This window comes from Eulemur rufifrons, chromosome 23 (assembly GCF_041146395.1).
Source record: "Eulemur rufifrons isolate Redbay chromosome 23, OSU_ERuf_1, whole genome shotgun sequence".
NCBI lineage: Eukaryota > Metazoa > Chordata > Mammalia > Primates > Lemuridae > Eulemur > Eulemur rufifrons.
The window spans coordinates 17,564,857-17,578,320 of NC_091005.1; the positions used below are offsets into that span (position 1 = coordinate 17,564,857).

The 13,464-nt window shown below is 35.5% G+C and overlaps 1 protein-coding gene across 8 annotated transcripts in view; it reads left to right on the forward strand.

Annotated features, from left to right (window-relative positions):
- CNTNAP4 (contactin associated protein family member 4) overlaps positions 1-13,464 on the forward strand; it is a 237,728-nt gene that overhangs the window by 25,839 nt on the left and 198,425 nt on the right. For all 8 annotated transcript variants that reach the window (XM_069456618.1, XM_069456620.1, XM_069456623.1 and 5 more), the window contains exon 2: positions 6,707-6,817. In XM_069456618.1, the coding sequence (XP_069312719.1) occupies positions 6,707-6,817 (111 nt within the window). The remainder of the gene's footprint in view (positions 1-6,706; positions 6,818-13,464) is intronic.

Here is a 13,464-nt window from a genome sequence, read left to right on the forward strand (position 1 = left end):
AGCCCCTATAAAACAGCATGAAGAGCATAAAGGCATTACAAAAGTAACAAAACTCTCCACTGGATAGGAATTAATTTGCAACTGTATAGTAGTGGTTTCTAAACTAGCAAGGTCCTGGTTGTGGGGCGTAGTCCTAGGAAGTTTTGCATCTCCTCCAGCTGTGATTCTACCGTACGGCTAGGGCAAATCACTGAAGGTGCATCCTCCACAGGTGAGACAACCTGAAGCTGGTTGATAATAGGTTTTTATCAGGAGGTTGATGCTGCTTTGCAAACATACCTGTGTCTTCTGAGTTCTCGGCACAGACTTTGGTGGCTTTTCTTGGGTGTGCTGAGTGTAGCCTGGATGGTTGCGGCTGTGAGGATGAGATGGCAGAGTTGGGAAGAGCTCAATGGTGTAAAGATAAATGCAGACCACCCAAATGAGAACAAGCAAAGGCAATTTATTCAGAGTCTGCTAGGGGAAGGGAGTCAGCCATCATTGCTTGAGTTTGGAAGAGATTCAAAGGTAGGCAGAGGAGAGGAAAGGTTTATAGTGAGAAAAAGGGGCAGGCTCAGGTATGCCTCATTTGGAAACTATTGCTGTGGGGATGCTGTAGGCAGGCTAACCAAAAGCAGGGCATCCTATGTGATGAGTGAGAGGTATATATTTGGCTTTCTCTGTATTTAGTAGAGATTTAGAAATCTCTACTAAATACATTTAGCCAGTCCTAAATTGGAAATGGGCAAAAATTAGTGAAACTATAAGTTATTAACCAAGTCCTGGCTGTTTGGACCAATTGCTATAGGAGTTATTACTTGGCTTCCTGAACGGGTTCCTACAGATAGAAGTCCAGCTTGCTGGACTGGTGACCAGAGATAGCAGGTTGGCTTCCTGGGCTGGTCGCCATAGGTTCTACTCTTGTATGTAGACTGGCCATTGTCCATTTGCATATTGAGTCTCATTGAGCAGGAAACAGAAATGCATCAGGTGCTGGGTTGTGTGTCATGCGAAGGCAGGGAGATAAGACTCCACCTGGCAACCTGAAACTGAACCTGAAAAATTTGTAGAACTAATTGACACTGGGCTTATGGTTAGAGAACAATATCATTGTCTAACTTTCTGGATGAAATCTTGCCTTCTATGTAATATTTTTTTATATATGTTAACATAATTCCATATTTACTTAAATTTGATGATTTCCAATTTTAACTGGATGACAATTTTAATAATATAGATTGGAATAAAACATTTTGTTCAAGGAAATAGATTTCTTGAAGGGAATGCCATTCCTTAATCCTGAATTGGTCAATGGAATATTTGGACTAGGTCTCAATAAACTGTTTTCTGATAGGAATGAGATTCCATCGTTTCTAAAGCTCCCTCTCAAAGGTCCCACCCCTGCCTCTAGTGCATGGGAATTTTTGAGTATTTTAAGCATATTTGCTACCTGTTCTATTCTATTCCATTCTGCTCTACAGTGCATATTCTTGTGGGAAATGTGATTTATTAGCAGGTATACAAATGATTTTGGCAGGTCTTCCAAATAACAGAGAAGACTCAGTGGCAACTAAACCGAATGCTACTGAAAATCAGTCCTAACTAATTTTTTTCAAGTCTATTCTATATCACCAATACTTGTTTCAATAATGTACTGGCTCAGAATAGGAGATCTGGCACCATATTGCCTGGGTCCAAACACTGTTTCTATCCCCTATTAGTCATGTGTCCTTGGATAACTCATTTAACAATCATATCCCTTTTTCCTCAATTGATCTCAGAATTAACAGTATCAAATAGTACAGGGGGCCGGGCACATTGGCTCACTGCTGTCATCCTAGCACTTCCGGAGGATTGCTTGAGGCTAGGAGTTTGAGACCAGCCTGAGCAAGAGGGAGACCTCATCTCCAAAAAACAGAAACAAAAATAAAATGAAAAAATTGGCTGGGCGTGGTGGTGTGTGACTCTGGTCCCAGCTACGCGGGAGGCTGAGACAGAAAGATGGCGTGAACCCAAGAGTTTGAAGTTGCAGAGAGCTATGATCGTGTTATTGCACTCTAGCCTGGGTGACAGAGTGAGACCTGGTCTCAAAAAAAAAAAAAAAAAAAAATCAACAGGATATTTGTCATGATCAAATGAGTTAATACATGTAAAGCACTGAGAACATAAGCACCCAATAATATATACCTATTATCTTAGTACAGGTAGTGTTACACACAGATTAAGAAAATTGAATTACTTTTATTAAAAACTGAACAGCTTTTACTTGCTTATGAGAATTATGCATTGAAGCCTTTTTAAAATAAAATTAATTACTTTCTATCAAGCTTTATTAAAATACTTCAATATAGCTTGCATCTTTATTTATAAGAGGCTACTGAGATTTTTCATATATACAAATTACCAGAGTTGTAATTTATCATTATCTTTTTAATGACAATGGTAAGTTTTGCTCTCATATGAAGAATAAATGCTAACTTTTCTGAGAGAGATAGTGACCTGAAAGCCATACATTTGTGTGTCATTGTGTGTGTGTGTGCGTGTGTGTGTGTATGAAAATGACTCAACATTTTTTTTTCTAATTCGGATATTCTAATAGAATTCATTAAAACTCTTTAGAGGTAATCAGTGTATACAAATTTTTTAACTAAAAAAAAGACTAATCTATAGTTTTGCTATTTCCAACTGTTATCAAGGTTAATATGGAAATTCTAATATGACTGAGAAAAGTAAAATAAAATGTAATATAATTTTGGATAAGCAGAGAGTAATGGGAGTGATGTTCATTTCTTCTCTAATACAAGGAAACAATAATTAACCAAACATGCCTTGCTACCATTTTTAATTGTACAAGCTTCCATGAAATATTTGGTGACTGTATTATTAAATTTGGAGTCTTCATGCTCTCCTGTGCCCCTTTAACCAAGAATGTTGCCTGAGGTATGGTGGTGAAGGGACTGGAATAATATGACAATCTAATCTAGTATTTAATTAAAAAATATAATTATGTTTTGAGCTGAAATGTTATTTCAGATTTGAAAAGCACCTTACTTAAATGCCTATATACCTATGTGCTATGAATGATATTTATTTGCATCTGAAAATTAACTGTAAACGAGAGCTAATAATCATTGAAATGTGAGGGGAAGCTGGAGGGTTCTAGGTGAGAGATTATGGGAGGAGAAGACCAGTTTGCTGGGTTGCTTTACCAGAAGTCTAGAATAGTGTTTCTCAACCTTGGCACTATTAAATTTGACACCAGACGATTTTTTGTCATAGAGGCCTACCCTGTGCATTATGAAATGCTTAATAGCATCCCTGGACTCAACCCACTAGATGCCAGTAGTAATCTCCTCCCAGTTGTGATGTCTTCAGATGCTGCTAATGTTTCCGTGTGTGTGTACACGCAAAATTATCTCTGGTTGAGAAACTTTGAGCTGGAATGTAGTCCACAACTTTGCAAATCCAGAACCTGTGTTTTACTGAGGCAGTCAGCAAAAATTGATTTCCTGGACTTAAATTCAGAGGAGACTGATAGTTAATCCAGAATTCCATTTCATTAATGTCTAGAGAAAAAAAATATCTCTTTTACTCTGGGCTCATTATTGCTGTTTGAGGTCCTTCTCCTCTGGTGTCAAGACTGTTGAAGATCAAATAAACAAATAGCATGAAAAACCTGGAATTGGAGTACACAACTCCTTGAGAGGTGTTTTATTCATGCCATTATGGTGTCTAATGAAATTCCTACACCCCAAACCTGAAGAAATAATAGTTATAGTTATGGTGTTCTTATATACCAGATTCAGGACCCCGAGTTGCTTTGTAAATATCGTGGTTCTACCACAGTGAGATGGGCAAATTAACCAAAGTCTGTGCCTCAGTGACATCGTCTGTTAGATAATAATATCAGTACATCAACAAGGAGGGGTAAAGATTAGTTACTATATGTGGAATGGTTATAAGTTCTCAGCACAGAGTGCTCACTAAACGTGTTAGTTATTATTAGTTTTATATATGAATAATTAAAATATTTATTGCTAAATGAACATATAGTAAACTTCAGGGGAATTTATATGTTCATAGTAAAGAACTATGAAAAATAATGTCATGTAACCACCAAGGCCAACAGCTAAAACTTTACGAAATGTTAAAATCACCCTCCCTCTGCCTTTCTGTGATCCATTTCCCATGTTACATGTCCCTCTCCCCACAAATGAAAAAAAGTAAGTATTCCTTCTTTTATTTTAATTCCATTCTTTTAAAGCTAAAAGTAGAACAGTATTGATTCTCAATTTATAGTTGGCAAAAACAAATGAACAATAAATATATGCTCTCTAGAGTGATTGCACTACAGAGTCATTTTACATTCAAAATATCGATCTGAATCTGCATAATTGATTGTGAATTGCAGTTAAACACCCTTTTCATCACGCTTATACCTACATACTGATAATGATTTAAAAATCACTGTAGTTCTAGTAAACACACACGCACACATGCTCCCTCCCCCATACATGTAATACACACATTTGTGTGTGCAGACATACACACTGTAGTTTACACAGCATACCAAGCATTTTGGTTGTTGCTTGTAATTGGGCATAATCAGAGTTTCCTTCAACACTCCATGGGCTGTACGTCTTTTCATGCCTACACACCTTAATTCTTGAATTACAACTAGATTGGCTGGTGTGAGTACTTAAGCCAGTCAATAGACATGCAAGAACTGTCTGTTGTAAGAGTTAGCTAAAGAATTTAAGGTGTAACATAAGAAAAAGTGGACTTAAAGTAAAAATGAGACAACCTTAAAAATAAAATGCTACAGTAGGCAAATTCTTGGGAAAGGCATTCAAGAACAAATTATATTCAGGCAGAAGGAGCCTCATAAAATCTCAGGTGAATCTAGATAATTCTTGGATTATTTTAAATTAAATTGCTTACTGTTAATTAAAACATTTGGGACAATAATCCTGCATAATATTTAATTATTAATATATGCTAAATACTAAATATGAGAGAAATATTTTTCTGATTACAGCAGAAATGGGAACAACTTAGTAATTGTATAAAATAAAAGAAAAATACTTTAAAGATTACACAGAATGAAGAATTAGCTGAATAAATTAAGCATGTATGGATTTCTTGGTAAACATGAGATTATTCTTATACTTTCTTTCCCTCCTTGTACTTTGTTTTTTGATATTAAAACAATGTATGTGATACACATAAAAAGGATAGATAGAAGATAAATTTATCTATCCTTAATAATACATATTGATATATATGTATATGTATATATATTTATATATGAAGCATGATGATAATTGGAAACCTTTGAATGTACCATCTATTGAAGAATTGGAACATGATCAATTTCATTACATGAAACTGTGTACTTTTCCTTGTGCTAATTCTGCCTTCCTTCAGTGGTAACCACGATCCTGAATTTTATGATTTCCATTTCTTTTTTTAAAATAATTTTTAAAATTTACATATGTCTCTAAACAACATACAATATTATTTAGCTTTGCTTCTTAAGATTCTGAAAACTATAAACATACCATATACTCTTTTATAATTTGATTTTTTTTCTTAAAATTTTGCTTCTAAGAGCCAACCATTTTGTTTTGTGCTGCTGTGGTTCCTTTGTACTTTTGTATATTATCCTACTGTGAAAAGTACTATAACTTATTTATCTGTTCTTTGGCCATTGGAGGTATGGGTGGCTAACAATTTTTTGCCATTATGAGCAATGTTGCTGGAAATTGTACAAGTCTCCTGGTGCACAAATGCCAGTTACTCTAGTTCAGTACTTTTTTCTTTTCATGGGACACAAAGAATACAAGTATTTGTATATTACCCTTGGGTAAGAAGACAAATCTCCTTGAAACCATTGGTTTATCATAGGGAATCTTTGCCTAGGAGGACCTATGTATCAGCAAAACTGGTGCAACATGGGTTATGAGAAAGTTCAAATATACAACTAATGACAAACTTTTTTTAAAAGTAGTTGCACGAGTTTATATGCCAACAGCAGAGTGTTGTAGCTTCTCTTGGCCCACATTCTCTGGGTGATCTCATGTTGTCAAACTTCTTACATCTTGCTAATCTACTCTGTATACATTACTACCGTATTGCAGTCCTGTTTCACATTTCTTTTTACTGATAAGTTTGAGCATCGATTTATATAGGCTCTGTGCTGTGAAGTCTCTGATTGTACCATGTGTCATTTTTTTCTAGTGTGTTTTCTGATTTAAAGGTGGTTTTCATTTTTCTTTATTTTTGTTTTGTTTTCCTTTACTTGGAATACTAATTGTATACTTGTTTATATGTTTCGGGAGTACTTCCCACATTTTGTGATTTTTCTTTTTACTTACTTTGTGGTTCTTTGGAAACCCTAAGTTCTTAATTTTGATATAGTTAAGGTTATAAATCTTTTCTTTTATGATGAGGCATAATAAACTTTTTCTACCTTAAGATATTATATTATTTTATAACCTCTATCATGTTTTCTTTTCCTATTTCCATAGTCTCTTCTCTTTAAGTTCTTTCTCTTTTATTATTAAATTTACTAGACTTGCAGTTAGAATACTGCATATAAATAGTGGGCATATTTTCAGAGATCCTAGATCCTAGTTTTTGATATTGTTTTGTTTGTTTGTTTAATTGTTTTGTCTATTGATTTCTGTCCACACTAACCCTAATGTGGCATTTTTCCTCCTGGCAGATGATTGTGACGATCCTCTTGTGTCTGCCTTGCCTCAGTCGTCATTCAGCAGCTCTTCCGAGCTCTCTAGCAGTCATGGTCCTGGGTTTGCAAGGCTAAATCGAAGAGATGGTAAGTCTGCTTTTTTTGTTTTTTTTCTTAATGGTTCATGACAAATCTCACTAATTTTCCATTCTCTTTTAATAAAATCATATAAGTGATACCTTGTAAAAGGAAGTAAATTTCTAAATAAGCAAATGGTTAAAATTCATGAGATGTACATGACATCTAGCTTATGTTCTGAAATGGCAAAGGGATACATACAGTCTATTTGAAAATCTTATGTCATCATTTCAAAGTCCAAAGAATTGAGTTCCTTCAGTCTGGCAGGCTTTTTGCATACCTTATAAGACAAATTTTCTACAATAATATGCAATTGTTATAGATGCAGTAGTGATGAAAACTTAATTGGCCTTCTATTTCAAATTAAACAAAGCAGTTTGTAGGAAATAATTTTAAAAGATGCTAGTTATTCAAAAATAATAATCCCTCAGTTTATTTAATTCTCAATGTGGTGGACATGATTTTCTTTCCCGTTGAGGAATAGGGACATAGTAAGGCATTCATGCTCTTTTAGCAATACTCAGTTCATATTATTTGCTCTTAGGTGGTTGTGTTTGATCCCTTGAATATGTTTAAAGGACAGTGAAGATAATTAAATAGCAACTTGCGATAGAAATAAGAGAATTTCAAAACACTGTGTACTTAGAGTATCATTGTGATCACTTTTTACAATGTGTTAAGGTAAAAATTATCTACACATACCTGGGGAGGAAAAAAGCTTGGCAATACAAACACAGAAAACATTTTTAACAACCGTAAAAAATAGACACTGATATATATTATTAAAACCATGCTTCACCCACTTATTATCCCCTTCTTTCATGCCACATCAGTCAGCTACTTCTTTCAATTTTACTCCTTGATGCTATCCTTCGTGCTGTTGTTTTAATGTTTGAGCACAGTGAACATTGGACATGACCAATAGTGTGTGTATCTGTATCTTGCTATCTGTTACACATTGTGTGTGTGTATATATATATATGTCATATGTAGTTCTAATTACAATGTAGATATTTGTATAACACCTTCACATAATTTTGTGTATTTTAAAATTTCAACTCATATTATTTGAGATGCCCACTTATGTGTGTGAAGATATTAATTGAGAGTAAGAACTGAGATGCTTGTATCAAATGGGAAATTGGCGGGGCACTTGAATATATTTGTATAGATAATGCTTGTTTGTTCCTTTTAAGTGCCTTGTAGTGAGAACTGTTGGTCACACGGGACCATCTCTCCCTGTTTGCAATTCTGAATCTCTGATCGATCAGACAAGTGGGCTCTCCTGGCCTCTCTGAGGGCCATTTCAGATCCTGCACCCATGGCCCTACCAGCAGGAATGCTGTCATCATGCGCTGATCTTAGAATAAATTTTCTGTCCTGTATTTCTTTTTAAAGTAAAGCAGAGTTTAATATGTACCATCGCTTCATTTGAGTAACAAAAGATTTCACAGAATGTAGTCTACTGAAAGAGACACAATATTTAATTTACCTATTTATTTTGTTTGTTCAGGTTCAATAAATCACAAAAAATATGTCATTAAGTGGATCAAATCATATTTTTCATTAATTTATATATTCATCAAGAGTCTCCATCACTGGGACTCATTTTCATTCTTAATTCATTTCTATGGCTCTTGGTAAAACACAATATCAAACTTCATGAATCTCATTTGCATGTTAATGAAACTGAGAAACAAAACAGGACCATTTTAATTATCTTTTGCTGGTTGTCAACCTACTTGATTACATTTTTCTTTTTTATTTAGTTTTTTCTTTTTTCCCCTATTGATTACGTGAAGTTTTCACAAAGGAACATCCAATTCTGATGGATTTATTAAAGGCTATAGTTTGTTTCTAGTACTGAAACATTCTTTATAGTGACTTTGATCAGGTTTGGGAAGGGCATTGAGTCAAGTTAGCAGGTCAGATATAAATAAACTAAACCAGCAAATAAATACCTAGTATCCTAGATACAAGATATAGTGACTTCTTAACTTGAAGTCAAAGAATGGACAGAAAGAAAATGAGGAAACTACCCATTTATTTTCCATCAGTGGGATGAGAAGTGCCATGGGTAATACCATGAAAATGACCTGGGCCCCAGAAATGAGGGAAGAGAATCGGGAAAAGGCTCCCGTTAAACAATGATTCTATTTGAACCAGTAGAGAGGAAGACAAATTTACTTTTTTTTGAGGTATACTAATTTAATTTTGCTACATGAGTGCTGCTGTGGGTTGACTTGTATCCTCCCAAAGGACATGTTTAAGTTCTAACCCAGAGAGCTGTGAATGTGACCTTATTTGAACAGAGTCTTTTCAGATGTCATCGAGTTGAGATGAGGTTACACTAGATTAGCGTGGACCCTACATCCAGTGACTGATGCCCTGATAAGGAGAGTGAGATTTGGGGATACCCAGAGACACAGAAGAGACAGAGAGAAGACCATATGGAGACAGAAGCAGGAACTGGAGTGATGCAACTACAGAACCAAGGCATGTCAAGGGGTCCCAGCAACAACCAGAAACCAGGAAGAGAGGTGTAGAGGATTCTTTTCTAAAGCCCACAGAGGGAGCACGGCCCTGTCCGCTGATACCTTACTTTCAGCACCTCCTAGCCTCAGTTCTAGCCAGAACCCTGAGAGACAAGAGAATGAAATCTCTGTTCTTTTAAGCTGTCCAGTTTCTGATACTTTGTTAAGCGACCCTAGGAAATTGATACAAGTGCCATTGAGTAAATGACTTCTTTTTAATTAAATGGTGCACCAGAGGACTGTTTAAATCATTTTCAAGAACAAATGATTTACTTTCTTTGCACTGGGAAGATCCATTTTAATTTGAACCTGAAAGATTTCATGGCTCAGGGAAGTATAATATAATCCAAACTTAGCTGTAAACAACACAAACCAAAACCAATTGCTGCTAATACTGGTGAAATAATGGAATCAAATGTCTCTCTTCTTTTAAGTAATATTTATATTGTTGGAGTTTTAGTACAGTTTTAATTTTAATGCACAACTTATAGTTAAGTATATGTTGATATTTACTGTTTTTAATGTAGAATTCAAATAGGTAGTCGTGTGCCGTTTGATCGTCTAAATGTACTCTTAGGACAGAACATAAAGAAGCTACATCTTGTAGAACTGTTCCTGAGGTTGCAATTTAATCCAAATGAATGTCTTTATTTTCACGTACTTGGGAAACCTTGGAAATGAAATACTTGTGTATACAGGTAAAATAATACCATAGTAAATAAAATTATTTCCACAAGAAAAATAAAATATTTATATGTGCAAGTGTAAACATGTATATGTACATTTATTTAATTACATAGAAGATTGCTTCCAGAGCTGACAACTACTGTGTTTTCTCTCACCTATTCCTGTTGCTAAAAAGTAGAATATTTGTCTATATTTTCCTGTGGTCTATTTTTTTTTTTTTTAACTACAACTGAATACTTCTACTCTAAATGCTTGTTAAGCAGTGTTTTCCCCATAGCTATAAAATTTGCTGTTAAAATCAAGCATCCATCTGTAGAGAAATTAGCTTACTTGGTTAATTGACAGAGATAACTCCCATTCTTAGATAGACCTCTAATAAGAATAATTATGGCTGGGCATGGTGGCTCATGTCTGTAATCCCAGCACTTTGGGAGGCCAAGGTGAGAGGATCAGTCAAGGCCAGGTGTTTGAGACAAGCCTGGGCAATATAGCAAGACCTCATCTCTATGAAAAATTAAAAAAACAAAAAATTAGCCAGGCATGGTGGTGTGAGTCTGTAGCCCCAGCTATTCCGGTGACTGAGGTAGGAGGATCACGTGAGCCCAAGAATTCGAGGCTGCAGTAAGCAATTATTGTGCCACTGCACTACTCCAGTCTTGATCACAGAGTGAGACCCTGTCTCTTAAAAAAAATAATAATAATAAATAACAGTCTATATAGAATTGTTTGGCAATTCTTACAGCCCTAAATTATTATGCTTCTTTGCATACAACTATTATGTTTAAATAAAATCCCCAAGATACATTTCCAAGGTATGCATGCTGCATGTCAGTGCTTAAGAGGACAGATCCCCAGAGATGAGAAATAATAGGTGCTTCTTTTGAGATGAATGTTTCTTAGTGTTAAACATATCATATAAAATGCTTTATAATAGTTACATTTTTAAAATGATATTAGTAATATATTTAATAACCAATACTTTCTGTATGAGGAAAAGAATAAGAGGCGTCTTCCGTATGGGATTGAAAAATCTCACGGTTTGAGAAAGGGGAACCTCCCTGGCATAGTTGGTGGCAGTCAGAAATGTGCGTAAGATGTCCTGTGACCAGGCAGGGGTGAATGAGCTTCCCTGACTGAGTTTGCTGCATTCGGGATGTCCCCTACTTGTAAAGTCTGTTGGAGAACAAAAGATGCCCGCAATTTGTTTCCTTCTATGCCAACTGTTTTCCCATCCCATCAGGAACTTGATGTGCTGAGTGAGCACTTGCCCCTTGAATTGCCAGGGTCCCCCACCTTCCTGCTGATCCAGGCTGTGGCACATGACTTCTTATTTTCTGTCTGGTGCCCTAATTTATCTCCTGGATTGGGCCTTACATTAAATCCACAGATGTACAGCTCTTAACGTTGAGATGGAAGCACTGAAACCTGACTCAAACCCTGGATAATCACCCCTACGCCAGAGAACACAAGCTTCCCGGACACACTTGAACGTCAGCTCCTCCAGCCTGCTTCAAGCTTGAGTCCTTTGGACTCTCTCCTGTGGATCATAAAATTTTAGGTGAAGAGCAGTTGCTTTGGTGTTAGACATGTCTGGGATCAATTCACTGTTCTTAGGTTTTAATCACTACTACCTCTTACTCTATAGAGGATGGATGAGATATTTTACCTCTATGCTTTAATTTCCTATTGGAAGAATAGGAATAATAGTGACATTGTATTGGCCTTTTGAAGATGATTACAGCACCGCAGAGCGTGTGGCCTCATGAATTACAAAAACACAGTCCCACTCGAATATTAACCAGTTTCAAAGTGTGTCCTGCCAATTAACCCCATTTTAGCAAACCTCACAGAACCAAATATGTACACAAATTTATACAAATATTATCTCAGGAAATTTGGGCTTCCACATAACTATGCTAGGAAGAGTCAATTTATTCCTGATTAATTATAAAGCAAAACAGAGTCAAAGATTTATAGTTATATTTTATATGTTCATTATTAGATTGAAGTAAAGATAAAACATTCTCATATGTCCTTAGTTGAAGTTTGTGAACTAGGGTGATAAGATGGTTTTATTTAAAATATTTTTACTTTTTTTGTTTTTAGCAACTGAAAATTGGTTTATGAAGTTCAGAAAAACAAATCCCTACTAAGAGATTAACATTTTGATTAAGGTTTAGAAAATGAAGTTCCAGATCAATTTTGTGATCAGTGGTGTGTTCACTTGTGCTAATAGGTTATGTTTTGTATACTGGCCTTGAGAAGGTGAAATAACAATGACTGAAGATTTATATCTTTTATTTCTCAATATGCCTATATCTTCTATTCATTAAAACAGAGGAGAGTTTGCTACTACTTCTGAGATTAACATAGAATCACTTCTATTCTTGTATTGTTGCACTTGATTTAACACCAGCGGTGATTGCCCACCTGACCGGTTGGTTCCCTGTTGACTTTAGATATTGCTCTTTCTCCTTCTGTAAGGATGTGCTACCTCTTCATCTGATATCTTGCCTAGTGACTTGGTGCTCACTCTGTCTTACCCTTTATTGTCCTTGACTGCCCTATAGCACACATTCTTCAGCTCTAAATCAATCTGATAATGTTATCCCTGGGAATGTGCCAAGCAGCCAACTCTGTATAGTGATTAAAAAATGCTGGTTTGGAAATCAGGAAAACTGGACTATAATACTAAATTATGGGTGGCCTTGGGAAAATGACATTATTTCTCTTTTTTCTTTCTTTCCTATAAAAAGTATGGGGTTGGATTTGAGGATCTCTAAATTCTATGACAATGTGCTCTTTTTATGTGTAATATCTTTAAGCAATGTGTCTTTTTTTTTTTTTAACTCACTCTAATCATGGAAATCTTGAAAGCATGTGAGTAAGAGAAATTGGTAACCCTTTAATAAGAAGGGAAGGGGAGCACTTCAAGGCAAATTATCCTTCTAAGTCCCTTTATTTATTTATTTTTTTATTTGAATGATTTTATTTTATTTATTTTTTTATTTCAGCATATTATGGGGGTACAAAAGTTTAGGATATGTATATTGCCCTTCCCCCTTGCTCAAGTCCCTTTAAATAAGAAGACACAAAATGCTCCTGGCTCAACATCTCTAATCATTAGGGAAATGCAAATCAAAACCACAATGATATATCACCTAACTCCAGTGAGAATGGCCTTTATCAAAAAGTCCAAAAACAACAAATGCTGGTGTCGATGTGGAGAGATAAGAACACTGTTATACTGCTGGTGGAACTGCAAAGTAGTACAACCCCTGTGGAACGTAATTTGGAGATATTTCAGAGAGCTAAAAATAGAAATACCATTTGATCCAGCAGTACCACTACTAGGCATCTACCCAAAGGAAAAAAAGACATTCTATAATAAAGACATCTGCACTCGAATGTTTATGGCAGCACAGTTCACAATTG